The 21,794-nt window shown below is 42.2% G+C and overlaps 1 protein-coding gene across 11 annotated transcripts in view; it reads right to left on the bottom strand.

The window, feature by feature from the left end:
* WNK1 (WNK lysine deficient protein kinase 1) overlaps window positions 1-21,794 on the bottom strand; it is a 199,295-nt gene that overhangs the window by 99,155 nt on the left and 78,346 nt on the right. For all 11 annotated transcript variants that reach the window (XM_040345270.1, XM_040345272.1, XM_040345273.1 and 8 more), the window contains exons 3-4: window positions 13,789-14,009; window positions 12,178-12,335 (exon numbers count right to left, since the gene is read on the bottom strand). In XM_040345270.1, the coding sequence (XP_040201204.1) occupies window positions 12,178-12,335; window positions 13,789-14,009 (379 nt within the window). The remainder of the gene's footprint in view (window positions 1-12,177; window positions 12,336-13,788; window positions 14,010-21,794) is intronic.

The raw sequence follows: 21,794 nt of genomic DNA, 5'->3' as shown, positions 1-21,794 counted from the left end.
GTTCCAGAATATCATGACAGGGAGAAAAATAAAAGTACAACAATCTAATTCCTCTGAATTTAGAGCAGTTGTAAAAGGCAGGCTTTTTTTTATCTTAATGCATTCTATGAATAAAGATAAAAGGCCTTGTGTGTGCAAAAGCCCCCCCTAACACATACCTGAGGGTCCCTCTGTCCACGAGTGTCTAAGCTGTCTGGCTTACACACACACATAGTTGTGTGTATGTGTGATCTATATATATATATATATATATACCGTGAGGAAAATAAGTATTTGAACACCCTGCTATTTTGCAAGTTCTCCCACTTGGAAATCATGGAGGGGTCTGAAATTGTCATCGTAGGTGCATGTCCACTGTGAGAGACATAATCAAAATATTTTTTTCCAGAAATCACAATTTATGATTTTTTAACTATTTATTTGTATGATACAGCTGCAAATAAGTATTTGAACACCTGTCTATCAGCTAGAATTCTGACCCTCAAAGACCTGTTAGTCTGCCTTTAAAATGTCCACCTCCACTCCATTTATTATCCTAAATTAGATGCACCTGTTTGAGGTCATTAGCTGCATAAAGACACCTGTCCACCCCATACAATCAGTAAGAATCCAACTACTAACATGGCCAAGACCAAAGAGCTGTCCAAAGACACTAGAGACAAAATTGTACACCTCCACAAGGCTGGAAAGGGGTACGGGGAAATTGCCAAGCAGCTTGGTGAAAAAAGGTCCACTGTTGGAGAAATCATTAGAAAATGGAAGAAGCTAAACATGACTGTCAATCTCCCTCGGACTGGGGCTCCATGCAAAATCTCACCTCGTGGGGTCTCAATGATCCTAAGAAAGGTGAGAAATCAGCCCAGGACTACACTGGAGGAGCTGGTAAATGACCTGAAAAGAGCTGGGACCACCGTTTCCAAGGTTACTGTTGGTAATACACTAAGATGTCATGGTTTGAAATCATGCATGGCACGGAAGGTTCCCCTGCTTAAACCAGCACATGTCAAGGCCCGTCTTAAGTTTGCCAATGACCATTTGGATGATCCAGAGGAGTCATGGGAGAAAGTCATGTGGTCAGATGAGACCAAAATAGAACTTTTTGGTCATAATTCCACTAACCGTGTTTGGAGGAAGAAGAATGATGAGTACCATCCCAAGAACACCACCCCTACTGTGAAGCATGGGGGTGGTAGCATCATGCTTTGGGGGTGTTTTTCTGCACATGGGACAGGGCGACTGCACTGTATTAAGGAGAGGATGACCGGGGCCATGTATTGCGAGATTTTGGGCAACAACCTCCTTCCCTCAGTTAGAGCTTTGAAGATGGGTCGAGGCTGGGTCTTCCAACATGACAATGACCCGAAGCACACAGCCAGGATAACCAAGGAGTGGCTCTGTAAGAAGCATATCAAGGTTCTGGCGTGGCCTAGCCAGTCTCCAGACCTAAACCCAATAGAGAATCTTTGGAGGGAGCTCAAACTCCGTGTTTCTCAGCGACAGCCCAGAAACCTGACTGATCTAGAGAAGATCTGTGTGGAGGAGTGGGCCAAAATCCCTCCTCCAGTGTTTGCAAACCTGGTGAAAAACTACAAGAAACGTTTGACCTCTGTAATTGCAAACAAAGGCTAATGTACCAAATATTAACATTGTTTTTCTCAGGTGTTCAAATACTTATTTGCAGCTGTATCATACAAATAAATAGTTTAAAAAAATCATACATTGTGATTTCTGGATTTTTTTTTTTGATTATGTCTCTCACAGTGGACATGCACCTACGATAATTTCAGACCCCTCCATGATTTCCAAGTGGGAGAACTTGCAAAATAGCAGGGTGTTCAAATACTTATTTTCATCACTGTAATATATATATATATATATATATATATATATATATATATATATATATATATATATATATATATATATATATATATATATATATATATATATATATATATATATATATATATATATATATATATCTCCATCCACATGATTGCTGCACATAACATTTTATTGAAACGATTAATATTAATACTTTTAAATATAAACAATTTGGGATACTTTGATAAGACACATGAGGTTATTGGTTAATTGCCTAGGTGTAATTCTATATGACTAAGAGGTTGTGATATATTGTGTAAATATTTCTCTAATGCTGGCCATACACTATCCGAAAAATCGTTTAAACCTTTTTCGAAAAACAAATTTCAACTGTAAGAGCAAACGATGGTGCCATCATGTAATGGCCAATAAACCGTGTAACGGACATAAATGAATACATTTTTTCTAATTTTTATTTTACATATACCTAGTGCAAACAGTTTGGACGAGAAACACATTAACCTTTCAATTCATCGTTCGTTTGGCAGAAAATTTCCAAACTTGTCCTTTGTTTTTTGGGCTCAAAAACGTCTCAACCGATTACCGATTTGTGCCCATTAACTGGCCGAAAAATGACTGTCTAAATGACCGAAATTCGACCAATTTGTTCGTATAGTGTATGGCCAGCATTAGACTACCTTTTGGAAGCTTCTCATGAAATGATCTGTTCTGTTAACCATTTCTGTACCAGTGAAGGAATTCAATTATACTAATTAATGATTCATCACATAATTGATTCCAAATGTGTTTGAAAATGTTTAAGTAGACATAGGTATACTTCGAGCTTTAGATGTATTCTGATCTGATGAAGGGTGGAAACTTGCGAGTCTAAAATAGAAATCATGGAATGCTTTGTATATGCTTGAACAATCGGTTCAATAAAATTTTATGTGCAGAAATACTGAGGATTTTTCTTTATACAGGGTCAGTGGGAAGACCAGAGTGCATTTCACTGCCTTATAACCAAGTGCGGCTTTTCCCATCTACGGCGAAAATAGTGATGTAGTGGGTAGTACGCCTGCCTAGCAGTAAAAAGGGTCACTGGTTTGAATCAAAACCACAACACTACCTGCCTGGAGTTTGCATGTTCTCCCAGGTAGTCCGGTTTCCTCCCACACTCCAAAGACAAGCTGGTATCTCAATTGGCTTTTGTCAAAAATTGGGCCTAGTATATGAATGCGAGTTAGGGACCTTATATTGTAGGCTCCTTGAGGGTAGGGACTGATGTAAATGTACAAGGTATATGTAAAAGCGCTGCGTAAATTGACAGAGCTATACAAGTATAGATAGATATATGAACTTGAGGTGCCCTCAAAAAAACAACTTACATTAAAGCTATTGGTGCATTTTTTAAGCGGTGGTATTTTGAGTGTGAACAAGGCTTTACTGTACTCAATAACCAAGCTAGTTCAGGTACATAACGAATTGAATATAGTCATTAAAATATTATTTTAAAATAAAGGCAACCATTCTAGAGAAAAATGACAGCTGCTCAGCTACAACCAATTAGAGGAGGGATATATGGGAAAGGGAATTCACTAAAGTACTCAACACCAAATACAATAGGCCCCTCACACAGGCTTTCCGATCAGGTCCGCCTGTCAGATTTTCAGGTGGACCTGATCGGACACTACAGTCACTCCTATGGAGCAGTGGATGTCAGCGGAGACATGTCCACTGACCCCCGCTGCTATTCGATCCTGTCTGAAATCGGGATCCTATTTCCCATCCATCGATCGGATTAAAACGGAGAGGCGGTATGTTTTCATCCAAACTCCCTTAGAGGAGAGCGGGGCTCTGACGGGTCAGTCTCTGCACGGTAAGCGGAGACGGACCTGTCATCCGCCTGCTCAGCGGGGATCATCTAAATCGATCCCCCCCGCTGAGCAGGGCAGACCACCCATGGGAAAGGGCTTTAATTTCAGCTCAAAAAATAAAAATAAAACTGTGGCTTGGTTTGCAGACATCTGATAGCCGTACTCCTGATACAGGAGAGGACTAACTTGTATAAGGCAGGTGGTTTGATGTGGGAATGGCTTTTACTGTGTGAGGTGTGGTTCTCAGACTACGCAACAGAGATTTTTTTTTTATTATTATTGAAATACTAGAAATGGATACAAAAGGAGATTCCTTTTACTGGCTAGCAGAGCACTGGGGAGTTTTTATGTTAAACCATGCTGTAGCATCTAGATGTCCCTTTAAGTCAGATCCAAGATACTTATTACCATGTTCCCATGTGTCAAAAAAGGCCAGTAATGTTACCTAATGTTTGCTATATTCAGACAAGTGTGAAATTTGCACACAAGCAAAAATTCAGACCTACTTCGGCCAGAGCATACTCGGCCAGTACCACAGACTGAAATTATGGCCCCAGTTGGTATAAGATGTTGGTACAGGACATGGATTGCTTAGGCATTCAAAGCTTAATAAAGATGAAATCCAGGCACAAAAAAAAAATATGTTTTAATTTAAATATATTGTTAAATAACCACAAAGGGTATAAATTCACGTTGTGTGCACCAAATGCGTTTCCAAACCCAAGTGCTACCTTGCAGAAGTTGAAGTGAACAGAGCTGGGAGATAAACCCATCAAGCCCCACCCTCTACAGACTGCCTACAAAAAAAAAAAAAAAAACACCACACAAAGATTCAAGAAAGAATATGAGGGTTCTTGTTTTTAACAAATATATATATATATATATATATATATATATATATATATATATATATATATATATATATATATATTACACACACATACATATATATATATAAAATGATAGAGACGGAATATCAACCAAAAATCCAGAAAAAACACATGATATAAATGTTATAAACAGAGTTGCCGTTCAGTGAGTAAAATAAATATTTGATCCCCCAGCAAAACATGACTTGGTGCACGGTGGCGAGCATATACGTACAGTGTTTCTTGTAGTTAGTGACCAGGTTTGCACACATCTCAGGAGGGATTTTGGTCCATTCTTCTTTACAGATCTTCTCTAAAACACGGCAAGTCCCCCTCCTCAAGAAGGCACATGTACAGTCATAAGGATGGATTATAAGGATGATCATGAAAAAAGTGAGGGATAAGCCCAGAATTACTTGTGAATCTCAAGGCAGTTGGGACTACAACTGCTGAAACTTTGTGTTGACAAGCGACAGCCAAGAAACCTTATGGATTTAGAGAAGTAAAGAAGGATAGACTAAAATCCCTCCTGAGATGTGTGCAAACCTGGTAACCAACTACAAGAAACATCTTACCTCTGTGCTTGCCAAAAAGGCTTTTTCACCAAGTACCAAGTCATGTTTTGCTTGGGGATCAGATGCTTAAAGTGGAGGTTCACCCTATTTTTTTACATTTTTTAAATTTCTAACACTATATCCAGCCCAGTTTTGCAAATAAAATGACACTGATTTTTTTTTTTCCCCCCCTGTAGATATCGTTTAGCCATAGAATTCACCGCGGCTTCCGGGAAGGGAATCCCGCGAGAGTGGGCGTTTCTATTGACATGCCAATTGATTGACATGTTAAACGACGGCGCACACAGCGTGTCACGACTTCCCGAAGGAAGCTCGGGTCGGCTCGGCTCTATTCGGCGCCTGCACACTGGGCTGTATATAGTGTTAGAAATTTTTTATAGGGTGAACCTCCACTGTAATTTTACTCCCTGACCTGCAGCCTAATTTATAGTATTTGTGATAGGTTTCTTTTTTGGATTTTTGGTTGATATTCTATCCCCATCATTTAAAATACACCTATGTTAAAAATTATATATAGACCCTTCACTTCTTTGTAAGTGGGCAAACATACAAAATCCAGCAGGGGGTCAAATAATTTTCCCTACTGTATACCTAATGAAATGACTGGCCTCAGGTGATACACATACAGTGGATATAAAAAGTCTACACACCCCTTTTTAAAATGTCAATTTATGTGATGAAATGAGACAAAGATAAATCATTTCAGAACTTTTTGCACCTTTAATGTGACCTATAAACTGTACAACTCAATTGAAAAAACAAACTAAAATCTTTTGGGGGGGGGGGGGGGAGTAAAAAAAATAATAATGTGGTTGCATAAAAGTGTGCACACCCTCTTATAACTGGGGATGTAGCAGTGTTCAGAATCAATAAATCACATTCAAAACGTATGTTAAATAGGCGTACACACCTGTCATCATTTAAAGTGCCTCCAATACACCCAAAATAAAGGTTCAGCTGTTCTAGTAGGTCTTTTCTGACATTTTTCTTAGTCGCATCCTACAGCATCAGAGGAATCTCCTTGTTAAAAAGGTATCAATCAGCAGAAGGGTACAAAGAATTTCCAAGGCATTAGGCCTCTTTCACACGGTCGGACCGTCAAGGTCCGCCTGTCAGTTTTGTTGGCAGACCTAAACGGCCGCTCCATGCATCTCTAGCGGAGACATCTGACCTGATCCGCTAAAATCAGACGGATGGCGATCCGATCAGTCATGGACGAATGGCGACGTATCAGGTGAGATCTGATGAAAAACGGACATGCAGCGCTGGACAAGCCCCTCCCCGCTCAGTGAGCAGAGAGGGACCTGTCATCCGCCATTCAGCTGAAAGCAGATCCGTCCCATGTGGAAGGGGCCTTAGATATACTATTAAACACAATGAAGTCAGTCATCATCAGGTGGAGAAAATATGGCACAACGGTGACAAGAACTGGATGTCCCTCCAAAATTGATGAAAAGACAAGAAGAAAACTGGCCAGGGAGGCTGCCAAGAGGCCTACATCAACATTAAAAAAGCTATCTGGCAAGTACTAGCTGTGTGGTACATGCGACAATAATCTCCCATATTCTTCATATGTCTGGGCTATGGGGTAGAGTGGCAAGAATTCTGAAGCCTTTTCTTACCAAGAAAAACATCCAAGCCTGGCTAAATTTTGCAAAATCACATCTAAAGTCTCCCAACAGCATGTGTTCTGGTCTGATGAAACCAAGGTTTAACTTTTTGGTCATAATTCCAAAAGATATGGCGTAAAAACACTACACATCACCAAAAGAACACCATACACACAGTGAAGCATGGTGGTGGCAGCATCATGCTTTGGGGCAGTTTTTCTTTAGCTGGGGGAATTATGAACAGTTCCAAATACCAGTCAATATTGACACAAAACCTTGAGGCTTCTGCTAGAAAGCTGAACATGAAGAGGAACTTCATCTTTCAGCATTACAACGACCCCAAGCATTCATCCAAATCAACAATAGAATGGCTTTACCAGAAGATTCAAGTTTTTGAATGGCCCAGCCAGAGCCCAGACCTGAATCCCATTGAAAATCCGGGGGCTGTGCACAGGAGATGCCCTCGCAATCTGACAGATTTGGAGTGTTTATGCAAAGAAGAATGGGCAAATATTGCCAAGTCAAGATGTGCCATGCATATAGACTTGTATCCAAAAAGACTGAGTGCTGTAATGAAATCAAAAGTACTTTAAAAGTATTAATTTAAGGGCGTGCATACTTATGCAACCATATTATTTTAGTTTATTTTTACTTCACTCCACCTAAAAGATTTCAGTTTGTTGTTCAACGGAATTGTACAGTTTTTATAGGTCACATTAAAAAGGTGGAAAAAGTTCTGAAATGATTAATCTTTGTCTTTTTTTTTTACATCAGAGCAACCTGACATTTTAACAGGGGTGTGTAGAATTTTCATATCCACTGTAGATGAAACAAATCCTCCTGCAGAAGTTGTACCTGTTTATCTGCAGCCCTCTAATCTCTACAGCCATTCAAAGTACCAAAATGTATAAAGCTTGACTGAGCATTCAGAAAAAAGGGGGTGGAGGGCAGAAGTCACACTCTTAGGAGCTCAGTGATAAGAGCTCTGAGTGCTGATTGGGGGGGTGGGGGGGGGGGGGGAGACAGGGACAGTGTTGAGGCTGTCAATCAGCTGAAGCTCCCTTCCTGTCACCTTTTTTTCTCTTGTCAGGAAAACTTGTCAGAAGTGACTCATGCAGATAGCAGAGAAACAAAGCAGACAGACAGAAATGAGTTAGTGCTCTTAAAGCGGAGGTTCACCCTAAAAAAATTGTATACCATCCCATCCAGCATACTTGCGTCAGCTACAGTATGCCGTTTTTTCCCCCCCCCTGTACTTAAAGTTTAATCGTTCTTTTTATTTTCATCCTCCCGTGGGGAATAGGCGCTCCTATGAAGGGGCGTAGATGATTGACGGGCGGCTATGGCGCGTCACGCTTTCCGAAAATTGCCGATTTCTCCGAAAAATAAACAACATACTGTAGCTGACGCAAGTATGCTGGATGGGATGGTATAGCATTTTTTTAGGGTGAACCTCCGCTTTAACCACTTCCCGACCGCCGCATGTATATGTACGTCCACAGAATGGCACGTACAGGTACGTCCTTGCCTTTCCGCGGGTCCGATCGGTCCGTCCCCCGCCCCCCCGCTACATGCGGCGGTCGGATTTCCTCGGGGAGCGATCCGGGACGACGGCGTGGCTATTCGTTTATAGCCGCTCCGTCGCGATTGCTCCCCGGAGCCGAAGAACGGGGAGAGCCGTATGTAAACACGGCTTCCCCGTGCTTCACTATGGCGCTGCATCGATCGAGTGATCCCTTTTATAGGGAGACTCGATCGATGACGTCAGTCCTACAGCCACACCCCCCTACAGTTGTAAACACACACCAAGTGAACACTAACTCCTACAGCGCCCCCTGTGGTTAACTCCCAAACTGCAACTGTCATTTTCACAATAAACAATGCAATGTACATGCATTTTTTGCTGTGAAAATGACAATGGTCCCAAAAATGTGTCAAAATTGTCCGAAGTGTCCGCCATAATGTCGCAGTCACGAAAAAAATCGCTGATCGCCGCCATTAGTAGTAAAAAAAAAAAAAAAATTAATAAAAATGCAATAAAACTATCCCCTATTTTGTAAACGCTATAAATTTTGCGCAAATCAATCGATAAACGCCTATTGCGATTTTTTTTTTACCAAAAATAGGAAGAAGAATACGTATCGCCCTAAACTGAGGAAAAAAAACATTTTATATATGTTTTTGGGGGATATTTATTATAGCAAAAAGTAAAAAATATTGAATTTTTTTCAAAATTGTCGCTATATTTTTGTTTATAGCGCAAAAAATAAAAACCGCAGAGGTGATCAAATACCACCAAAAGAAAGCTCTATTTGTGGGGAAAAAAGGACGCCAATTTTGTTTGGGAGCCACGTCGCACGACCGCGCAACTGTCTGTTAAAGCGACGCAGTGCCGAATCGCAAAACCTGGCCTGGGCATTTAGCTACCTAAATGTCCGGGGCTTAAGTAGTTAAGCAAGACAAGCAAACACTATACAGGGATATGCTTTGTTCATATATCATGTCTGAGGTTTACAACCACTTTAAGATGCAAGTAGTACAGCAGTCAGATCTCTTCCAGAAATCCCAAGAATGCAGGTACCCAGACCCCTTTCCCCTCTATGTTTCTGGGGAGGCATTGGGAAGTTTGGGGTGCGAGGACAGGTGCTGGAGCATACCCTAAATATGGGTGAAATGTACTGCAGAAAGTGAACTTCGCTTTTAACCTACCATTTCCTTCAACTTCACAGGACATTTTGTGAGTGTTTTTTTTTCTCTTTGCAGATGAGAACTTGAACTGTAGGTTGATGAAGGCAGGTGAACAACATGCTCTGGTACTGAAGGTTCTATTCCTGGTCTGTACAAAGAATGTGTGTAACTGTTTAACGAACACAGATTTTATGGCAGCCTGAGGGATACTGGTGAAATCTCACTTTTCCACTCATGAATGAATATGGGTCACGTGTGAAGCTAATGCTGAGTGCCATGTGACAGGCCAGAGAAACAGCTAGTTACATTACTGTTCGTTGCTTCATGACACTTTATACAGAAGATCAAAGTTAAAATGAGCGAACGGGATTGTGTCCTTATATTTATATAGAGAATGGGAGACGTTTGAATACACTTTCTGGGCATCTAAATTCATGCCATACTTCTGCTTTGGGATGCCCACAGTGACTTCCAACAGGTTTCCTGAAAGTCGGCTAGGTGCAGAAAAAGAAGAAAAAAAAAATTATATAATATATATATATATATATATATATATATATATATATATATATATATACATATATATATTCTTTTTTTTATTATTTCTTTCTATTCTAGTTTTCTATGAATGCATGCAGACGATACTCTGCAGAAGCTTATTTTTCGTTACATTTTTTTTTTTTTTTGCCCTCTGGAAACCTTTTGAAGTTCACTGTTGGCAAGCCTCGACTTAGAAGAGGGGTGGCAGCTGTAACTTGAGCCGACCACACTTGGGTCAAAACTTAGCCAGTTTAGCAGGGACCAAACAAATGTTGATCCATGTATGGCCACTATGGTTGAACAGAAGACAATCTAGTGACAGACTACTGTACAACTGCCCTGATGGAAAAAAAACTGCTTGATCAGCACAGAAAGCAAAAGACTGCAGCACTGATCTGTGTGTTTAGACGACGAGGAAGATTCCCCTATCCATCTCAAATGTGTGGATGTGGGAAGTGGGTTCGTTTTTTTTCATTCAACCTACTGGTTAAAGGAAACGACCTAAAGAATGATGAAGAATGAAGCATGGGAGTGTGAAGATGGCCATGGCTGCTTTTGCACCTCTTTTTTTAGTGGCGTGTGGCTTTAATTTGTGCTTTTAAAGTAGTCATCAAGTCAGATTTACATCCATTGTTTCAAGCATATCCTAATGCTTCCACAGTATACAAATTCACTAATGTCTCATCTGTCTTTGCAAGTAGTGGAAATGTGTCGTTATTACACCAACTTTACCTGCATTTTGTTTTTTTAGAAGTATTATCACTACCCCACAGAAGCTATTGTATATCTTTGCAGACATGCTCAGGTCAGCAAATTTCTGGGGAAATAGCTGTAGAGGATTTCCAGGCCAGTATCCCCAAGAGCACCACAAAACGACCTTGTGGGCTTGTAGGTTCTACAAACAGCATCTCATGATGTCTATGGGCAGTCTTGGAACTTTATAGGCAACACTGTGTGAGCGCCTAGAAACAGCAGTGGTGTGATAATATATCTTTCTGTTAACTGGCAATGCCGCTACTTCCTCTTAACGAAGAAAGCAGCCTATAAATAGACAAAGAAAGCATTAAGGAAAACTGTTGCCATCTACTGGAGAATTGTTGAATTGATCAGATAGGTGTGCAAGTCAAACTAAACAGCCAACACCAATAGGCACACATCCTGCATGAGGGCAAGGCCCTGTAAAGCCATTGAGTAAGCAAGCTACATAGCACTTACACAAATGTGTTGTCAGTTACTATCATACTATAACCAAACTGAAAGAATAACTGACAAAGCAAAATGTGTATCAAACAACTGGAACTAAAGTTTGATATTTGGAATGCTAGTGCCAATGTAATAATATTCAGTTTAGTGTTTTTTTTCTTAAGACAATAGAGGGTATTCTGACTGGCGTGTCAGTCATTGTAGTAAGCAATGTTGCTAAACAACTGCGGTGAAAGCCCTACAAACATTATGTTATAGAGGCTGCAAATTAGGAATTGTTGAAAGAGGGTTAGCTGCCTGACTGTCAATACCTCTGATGCAGACCAATAGTTTAGACTCCACATATATCGGTGTTAGAACTCATAAAATGAACATAAAAAGGGTAAAGAAAACAAAAACAGGACATGCCTGTTATTACCTGTACTTGGTTGATTCAAAGTAAAAACAAAAACAAAACAAGAACACAAAAACACAAAATATATTGGTTTTATGCAACATACTTCGCTTGAGAATAAGCATACAAATGAACAGTAAAGGCCACTTACACACTGAGGTGCTTTACAGGTGTTTTTGTGTTAAAAACGGCTCCTGTAAACTGCCTCTTTTGTAGCCCATGTGAAAGCCTGAGTGCTTTTACATTGGGTCGGTGCGTTTGCAGAACAGGAAAAAAAAAATCTTGCAAGCAGCATCTATGGGGCGGTGCGGGAGCGGTGTATTCACCCCCCCTGCCCATTGAAATGCATGGGCTCTGCTTTGAAAGCAGCGCTAAGCGAGCACTTTTAACCCCCTTCTTGGGGGTTAAAAGCACCCTGCTAGCAGTGTCAAAACGCCACTATAACAACGGTAAAGCGCCGCCAATGTACCCACCACTTCAGTGTGAAAGTGGCCTGAGAGATATTGGATTATTATTTATTTCTTCAATTTGTGTCTTACGAACCACTCAGTGGAACCATCTGTGTTGATGTAGTAGAGGCAGTGAGAGGACACTTACACTTGTGACACGGCGGTAGATCTGCGCAGCATTTTGGCACTCGGAGTAAGGGTATTCAGAAGTGGCCATCTCAAGCATGCACATCCCAAAAGCATACACGTCTACCGATTCATCGTATTTCTCCTCATACATCTCAGGCGCCATGAACTCAGGGGTACCTTAAATTAAAAGAACGGTTCAGAGACTCTAAATTTGCTGATATCGAGCAGGATGCTGGAGGCGCTACTCACCGCGACAGAGTTCGGGGGCGAGTGACCTGTGAGACAGAAAGCGGGGGCAAAGGAAAAAAAAAGGAGGAAAGCTTCTTAGTCAGACTGTAAAGAAAACGTGATTAAAAAGTCTTCCATTGCAAGGCCTCGGATTTGGGGGAGGATGGAGTAAATTGGCTGCAGAATATACCAAGGCGAAGTTATGTCCCTCTTGGAAAAAGCTGAATTTATAATTTTCTTCCATTGCCAAGTAAATGGATAGATGCAATGAGCTGTCGTGCCTGTTACCTGCTACTGCATCTATAAAACAGCAATACAAGAAAAAAAAAAAAAGGCTCATTCTATAACTGCACATACCTGGAAGACGATACTGCCACCTGCTGTTGGGTTGAAGAAATAGTTAGTCAGACTAGCTTGATGCACAAACTTTCCATTCACCTGGATGGGCTGAAGGAAGGGGTTGAAACCTTGCAATGGAAAACTGCCACGAGTCCAGTTAGCACAATTCATGGAAATTCCAATGGTTTTCTGCAAAAGCCCACTCACCAGATACCTTCTCTTCACATACTTACGGTGTGAACTGCAGTACACACTAATGGCCTACTGCAGCCAACATGGTGAGCCATGGCCTACAGGCAGAAAAACACTCAGAAATACAGAGAAGTAGTCAGGATGAGCTGTATGAACCAAGGGTGCTCCTGCTTCCTATGTCTTATAGATGGAAGGGGGCTTTTCTAAAAGCTTTAGGGGGAAAACATTTGAAAGCATGGTTTTCAAACTACCTGGAAAAGAAAATTAGCAGCTGCTCTAAAAATGAAGATCAGCTTTCAAGCAAGAAACACAACCTACACGGAGGACAACTGCGGTAACTTGAGAACCGGGGTGTATACATTCTAACAAAATTGGATAATGTTTTCGGTCACCTCATTTATTAAACTGAAGACTGAACCAAGTAAATCCGCTTTAAGCCCAGAACATCTGTGGGAATCATGGGTTAGTTTGGAAAACCTTCCTTTTAGTTTTTTTTATTAAAAGGCATCATGTGTAAATTGTCTTTAGTCCAGACACTACACAAGAGATGTGGATCTCCTGGCACCCCTGCTGTTAATGCGTTTCCGTAGAAGCGACTCGCTTTAAACTAGGCAAGATTCTGAGCGGGTTTTAGATAAACGTTACCGAAAACTGGCTCAATTCCCACTGTGACTTGAAGCTGAAAGGGGTTATTACCAGCCCTGCCTTCCACAAAACAAAGCAGACAATGTAAATATGAAAATTAAGTAGAGCAGAACATTAACACCATCAGTCTCTGACTGGTAAACCTATTTAGTGATTACAGGAAAACTGGTAAGTAAATGGGAGACCCCCAAAAAAAAAAGGCAGTAAAGGGTTTGCACCGACTTACCTATTACACTCTTGGCAAATGATGCCCTCTTCAGCGTGGCCAGGCCCAGGTCTCCGATCTTCACAGACCCTGTGGGGCCAGTAATGAAGATATTGTCACACTTTAAGTCTCGGTGGATGATGGGAGGGGTTCGAGTATGAAGAAATTGAAGTCCTTTGAGAATCTGACGACACCAGCTTCGAAGAACTTTCAGTTTCATCACTTTGAATCTCTTCAGATACCTGAGGTAAAAACAAATACATTAGCAAAACTAAAGTATGTGAGGGGGGAAAAAAACAAAATCATCATCTTCAACAAACTCCAATGTTCTTCCAGCTTTACCTAACTGTACATACTACTTTGTAAAAGTTACCAATAACAAAAGGTCGACTTCCTGAAATAAACCTCTTTCAGCCCCAGTTCACACTGCTGCGTTTTGACATGCAATTTGACACGTCAAATCGGCGGCATTTGCCGGCAATGGCACATCCTTATGAGTGCAACGGCACATCTGCGGCGCTGCACCGATTTCAAAAAGTAGTTTCAGTACTCCCTTTTGCTATTTCGGCATGGCAGAAACCTGCACAGATTAATCCCGGCCGAAATCGGGACTGCCAGCAGGAGTGAAACGGCTTCACTCCCACAGCCCAGTGTGAACCTGGGCTCAAGCTTATTTTAAGTTTGTTAAATATTACATTGAAAGGGCTAATTAAATGCAGTAACTGCCAAGTGCAAATATTAGGAGTAATTGGTCCTCCCAGTACTTCTCTTTCAATATAGAATGAGTATCCTTTATGTTGTAGAAATCTGAAAGTGGGAGTGATTGAGTAGTTCAGCTAAGGAAAACTGGGTATGGCTGAGAACACTCATTCCCCAAAAGGGATGACAAGGGCGATTCTGGCAAACAGATATTTTTCTGTAGGTCTTTAATTGACAAGTTCGACTTATCAAAAAATAATAAATGCACATTTTTTTTTTTTTTTTTTTTTTGTAAGAACCTGAAAAGCATTGCACCCGTGTGCAACAGATGACAAGTGCAATGCAGGGCTCCTGTGAATGGTCAGTGTAAGTTGTTTGCTCGTACGGACAGGCAGTTGCACAAAAAAAAAATCAATTAACTGCCTAAATCAACAGCACACTGGTAGTTTGAGAACTACAAGGCGTCAGCCGCAAAGGCTGCCGGTAGTAGTCTCTCATTCATTCATAGGATTCTGTGAATGAATGACGCGGCCATGTGGCAGAGCACTCCTCAAATAGTGACAGTGGGTGTGGGGGTTAAGCTTACCAGCCTGCTGTACCAGGGAAAAGGAATTGCAGAGCTCCTGCAGGAACAGGTTACATATTCCACCCTAAAAACAGGCGGGAGCAATGATATATACTTTTACCCTTTCACAGCCAGGTCCGTACTCCGTACGGACCTACAGAAGTGCCCGCAGGTGGCCAAGTCCATGCACGGACCTGGGGCGAAACTGGGGCTTGTTAAACGTGTGTTTAATAAGCCCCCACATGCAGAGAGGACACGGACACAGCCCGCTGTTCTCTATGGGGCGGTCGGATGGAAACGGCTTGTCCAGTTCCATCGGATACCATCCGATCCAATCTGGGAGATGGATAGGGATTGAATTCCCCATCCGTCTGTTTTTAGCAGACTGGACTGCTTTAGATGCAGGCAGGTGTAAACAGACACATGTCCATTTACATCAGCCTCTCCATAGAGAACAATGGGTGGTTTGATTTGGCCCGTCTGAAAAACGGACAGGCAGATGCCAACGGTCTGCTTGTGTGAAAGGGGCCCAAGGCTTTGTTAACACAGCATACACAGCGTACCTTTACGGGAATGCACAGGTGTTCCGTGCATCTCTGTGCAGGCAGTTCCATTGAGGTAATTTGGGATGCAGCAACTGCACGAACAGAGCTGTTGCTCCTAATTTTACCTCCATGTAGGTCTGCATGCATGTCCCTGAGCTCACGCTGTCTGCATTCAGGGTCAAGTACCCACACGGTTAGATTGGGAACAGCAGCTATGTCTGTGCAGCCATTGCATCCCAATTGATATAAAAAGGACTGCCTGCACGGTGATGCACGGAAAACCTGTGCATTCCTGTGCAGGTAAATTCAGAAAGCTGTAAGTGAAAAATGAAAACCTCCAGATTTTGAGAGAATTTTTTTGGTACAATACATTTTCACAATTTTGCAAAAAAAAGTGCAATTTAAAAGTTACAAATATTTGTTATTTAGTAACTCCATACAGGTTAAGCTTTTATATTTAGTATGGATTTAGCAGGAATGTTGTAAAATGTGTTCTGTTTTTATCTGCCAATAATGGTTGTAGTGCATTTTGTGCAAATATATTGGTTTGATAAACATTTGCGCAAATACAACAAAAATCGGTAGCACCTTCTTTTTATTCTAGAGGTCATATATGATTTTGTGGGTCTTTCACAAATTCTGAAAGCTGTAAGGGAAAAATTAAAACCTTCAGATTTTTTGAGAGATTTGGATATTTACACTTTTGCATCTGTTCAGTTTTCAAAAAGGCGCTATTTAAAAGTTACAAATATTTGTTATTTAATAACTCAATACAGGTTAGGCTTTTATATTTAGCAGGAATTTTGTAATTTTGTCTCTGCTAATCATGATTTTAGTGGATTTTTAGCAAACATATTGTTTAGATAAACATTTGCGCAAATATCGTGGAACCTAAAAAATCAGTAGCACCTTCTTTTTACTCTACTGGTCATGTGCTTTCAGCAAATATATGGTTTGGGGGGTATTTTTTTTACAAACTTTGAAATCTAAGTGAAAATGAAAAAAGCAAAAGGAAAAATTGCAAAAAATGGTCTGGCCGTTTAGCCATGGACAGTTTGCGGTGTTAAAGGGGAGTTCCAGCCATTTTTATGTTTATTAAAAGTCAGCAGCAACAAAAAGTGTAGCTGCTGGCTTTTAATAAACAGGCACTTACCTGCTCCAGCGACGCGCCGGCCGGGGCTCCGCTCCTCTCCCCCCCCCCCTCCCCGGCCGGCGTCTTCATCTTCAGTGTGGGCACCCGGCCGTGACAGCTTTCGGCTTCACGGCCGGGCACCCACTGCGCATGCGCGAGCAGCGCATGCGCGAGCGGCGCGGCCCGGCGCCGCGCCGTGTAATTGGCCAGGAGATCGCCTAGGACCTGTGACGTGTCCTAGGCGATCGCCTACAGCAGCCACTTCCTGAAGGCGATTAAGCTTAGTCGCCTACAGGAAGGAGGAAGTGGGACAGGAAGTCCCACTCGTGCTGAAGCCCCCACTCCCCCCCCAAAAAAATTACATGCCAAATGTGGCATGCAAGGGGGAAAGGAGTGGGTTAAGAGGAAGTTCCAAATTTGGGTGGAACTCCTCTTTAAGTGATGGCTTCTAGATGCAGCAACACTGTGCACTGTGGCCTCAACTCCTGTAATTTTTGTAGAGTTCAAATCTGACAGCTGTATCTTCTGGTCACAGTCTGTGCAGGCAGCATTCACAACTGCCGACAAGTACTGTATTTATTGGCATAGAACACTTACTTTTTTACCCTGAAAATAGAGGGTAAACTGTGCATGCATGTTATATGCAGGGCGCTGTGGAAAGTTTTTTTCCTGAAACTAGTAGAAGCCTAGGGTGAGAATGCAGTAGCTACTGTAAGCAGAAAATAAGGTCAACAGAGCCCATTTGCAGCCTCACTGTTTCCTATTGTAGCCTTACTGTGCCCATTGCAGCCTCAGTGTACCGGTATCCATTTTTCAAAAGTCACAGCTTCCTCCTGGTCCCATTCCGTGATAGTCAGTGTACCTGTCGGATCGCGGACATACATTTTTAAAAAGTTGCAGCTTTCTCCTGGTCCGTGATAGGCGTTTGACACTGTGTTCCGCTACCGCCTATCACAGAGGCTCTCATCCTCGGACTCAGTTTCCCAGCAGACACGGTGTTTAGTGTTCTGCCAATCACAGACCTTCTTTCATCCTCGGACAAGAGGACAACCATGATAGGCGGAACACTGAACACAGTGTCTGCTGGGAAAGTCCGAGGATGAGAGGACCTCCATGACAGGCGGTAGCAAAACACAGTGTCAAACGCCCATCACTGACCCCAGCACTCATCCCATTCCCCCCCACCAAGGAGAAAGAGAAGGAATAAAAATAGAGAATACGTGGAAGGGAGAGGAAAAGAGGGGGAGGAAGAAAGAAAAAGGGAGAGAAAGAATAAGAGAAAAAACAAGAAAGACAGCTAGAGAGGGATGGGGGGGAGAAGAAATTAGGATAGAGAGAGATAAAAGGAAAAGAAAGGAGAACAAAGAGTGAGTGGAACATCCTAAAATGTACCATAAGGGGTTTTAATACTGCACGAGTGGAAGGGACTCAGGGAGCGCTAAATGTCCGTGGGTTAGGGGGGGCAAATTACTTGTCTTGGGTGCCGACAACCCACGCTACGAAAATAATTTTACTGTTGGGGGTCCCCACAACTTGGGAAATTTTATCAAGGGGTCATGGCACTAAATGGTTGAGAACCACTGATCTACAGCATAAATGAATGCCAAGTGTGAAGCCATAGAGGTACACAAGAAAAAAAAAATGGGAATTGCTGCATAATAGCTGAAGAAATTACAAGGGCCTCATCTTGCATTTGGGGGTGCTATGAGAGGTAGGGGTTTTATGTTTTATTAAAAAGAGAACATAATATAGAAAGAAAAAAAAGTTGGCTCAGGCTTTCAGCAGTTTATGGGGAACGGGGAGGCTGAGCCAACTGCCGTCTCCGCCATCGGGCGGATCCCAACCTAATTGTCAGGATCCCTGCATAGCCTGGACTGGCTCTGATGTCAGCCGACTGTGAGCTAAGCCTGCTGTTGTCCGAATCTGGGTAACAGGATTGCAGAACTAAGTGCACTCCATTGACCCACAGGAGAAGTATGGCCAGAGGCGCTTTAGCCATATTTCTCCTTTAAAAGTAACAGTCAAAATATAGTGTTTCCATTCTTTGGAATGTATGATATTCAAATCAACAAAAATCTTTCAATAAGAGAAACCTGTGCATACCAATCACTTATCTTAGATATATTTGTAATCGCAACCTCAGCAGATTCAGAGCCGTCACCCAAGAGACACTATAGTATTTACTCCTCCCCTGGCGCCTATATAAAAGGCTATGTAGGGAGGGGTGGAGGAGCTGGGCATGCACCAACAGTAATTACACACGTCCAGAAGAAAAGGGGCAGAGACGGCTCACACACAGGAGCCGACAGGCTGGGGGAGCTGCAAACGATGGATGCACATAAACTGACCATGGTTGTCAGGACTCAGCAGCCATGATTAGTGTGGTCAGAGGGGGACACAGGAACTGGCAGGATCCGCCAGTATTTTTTTTACAGTTTAGAGAAAGGCAGATAAGACGGCACAAGTACTGTGCTGTTTAATCTGCTATAAAAAGGGGAACAGAATTTTTATTTTATTTTAGGGTTACAACCGCTTTAACGCAAAGTGTGTTACCAAGCACAGACCTGGAGCCAACTTTAAGATCATAGGGCTTGAGTGGGAACTAAAAGGTGGCCTACCTGCTATTTTCACCTGCTCTTGTGACAGATATCCTTTTAAATACAATGGAGCAGAAAAAAATATTAGAACTGGTGGGTTTTATTTTAAACTTTGAGCTATTTTGCAGAGATTATGAGAACATAAGAGAACATAAAAGTGTATAACAATTATAACAAGTGGGTGCATGGCATCAGCTGGCATGCAGACATCAGACAATGGGACAATCGGGTGAAGTCACCTTGGATGCCTACCAAGAAATCACATTAATTGCAATTTGTTGGCAAGCCCGTCAGCCAAATTGTGACCACTACTGCTTCAAAGCTAGCTGAATGCACAGCATAAAGCAACTTTTTATGGATGACCCACAGCTGGTGAGAATTGAGCGCTAACCACCCCAGGTCATTGTGTCACTAAACCACAAAACATAGAAAGAGCACTAAAAATGGACATTCATTAGGGGTGCAACGGATCGTCATTGATCCGTGATCCGAACCGAAAAAGATTGATCCGAACCGCAGACACGTGATCCGAGGATTGTTTTCTAAAAAAAAAAAATAATAATAATTTGCGCATGTTCAGTCCACACACAGCGTGGTCATGGCAAATGGAGGAGCTTGCATGCCCCGCGTCAGTTAAATCCCCTGTATGGGAGCATTTTGTCTTCCATGTCAAATATAATGATGAAGGAAAGAGGTTAGTGGATAAAACCGTGACGGTGTGTAGGCACTGTGGCACAAGAATGCCATATGACAGTGGGAACACATCAAGTATTGTCACTAGGGGTGCAACTGATCCGATACGGATCAGCACCTTCGGGTCGGGACACACGGCGATCCACGTGCCTCCCGGTCCATAGGAAAGGCCGCGGCTTCGGCCTGGCTATCGAAGCGGCGGCCATCGAGGTCCACCCGGCGCGGGGGATGCAGGCTGCTCCTCGGAAGTTTGTGGGCACTTGAGCTCAATATGTCATTGACTCCTAACAGCCCAGCGATGAGCTCCATGCTGCACCTTGAGGAATCCACACGGGGAGCCGCTGCCGCCGCACCGGGCGTCCTGCTGCTTGCCAGAGAAGAGAGAGGAGGCGATCGGGGGGATCTGTATGGACTGAGCACGTAGGGGGGATTTTCACTAGACACTCAGCCCGCCGATCAATGACACTAAAGGGATTTGATGATTGGGATAGTTCAGGTCACAGTAGGGAACCGGTGACACCACTTTCGTACATGGGGCTGCGACTTCCACTTGGCTGCACATATAAGTATTGCGAGATGCAGTTATTTCAACACAAAACAGAGCTTATACGCTTAAATACAGTATTTGTAAATCTGACGGACTGTTTAAATGTGAAAATCAGAGGTGTTCTGTCATATTAGCAATAAACAGTCCGTCGGATTTCCAAACACTGTATTTAAGCACATAAGCTCAGTTTTGTGTTGAGAAGAACTGTGAAATCTAAAACTCTGGTGGGTGTAACAAGATTTGTCTTTTTTTTTTTTTTTTGCTGATCCGAAAATGATCCGATCCGTGACTCCTGATCCGAGGATCGATCCGATCCGTGAGTTTTTTGATCCGTTGCACCCCTAACATTCATATTAATATCTGCTGAGGAAGCTCCAATACTCAGAATGGACAGCTGAAGACAGATTGAGAAATGTCCATATGTTCCAAGTAAAACCAAATCTATTAATGGACACACAGATTCTATTATCACAGTACCCATACAAAAGCATAGCTCATTGTACTAACTCAACTAACTATTCTAACACAATTGGACCAATTTTTGGTATAAATAAAAAGTGCCATAGACTGGTCAAAAAACGGATCCTCACTGGTCTGTGAAGATTAACGTAGTTGTCCTTTAAGTAAAATAGTTTATTTTTCTTTCTGGATAACATTTTTACATAAAGAACAGTTGACCACTGTAAGCACCCGTCGGTGTTAAATGGTTTGTCTCAACCCTATAAGTGCCATCTTTTCTGGACAGAACAGGCTGATAAGTTGAGGAACAGACTTGCTGGATGGATCAACAGATAAAGTTACAGTTACCAATTTATTTAGGGAAACCTATCCCATACCCACCTAACAACTGTCCCTGAGTCACCGCCATCAAATCATTCTCTGCAGGCATTACTAGGGTTGTCCTGATACCACTTTTTTGAGACCAAGTACCGATACTTTTTTTTCAAGTAACCGCTGATACCGATTCTTTTTTTTATTGTCATGTGACAGTATTTTTTTATTTTAATTTTTTTACATTTTTTTTTTTAAACAGTGATTTATTTTATTTATTTATTTTGGGGGGGGGGGGGATTGCATCTTATTTTTACTTTTATATTTATTTGTCAGGATGGAGAGCGGAGGTAGGAGCCAGGTTTAGAGGCTCCTACCTCCGCTCTCCATCCTGACAAATTGAGGGGGAGAGCGGCACGGACGGAGGGGGAGAAGACTACACAGACGGGGGGGGGGGGGGGGGAGAAGACTACACAGA

Source organism: Rana temporaria, chromosome 3, assembly GCF_905171775.1.
Source record: "Rana temporaria chromosome 3, aRanTem1.1, whole genome shotgun sequence".
NCBI classification, from domain to species: Eukaryota; Metazoa; Chordata; class Amphibia; order Anura; family Ranidae; genus Rana; species Rana temporaria.
This window is presented reverse-complemented; position numbering and strand designations above follow the sequence as displayed.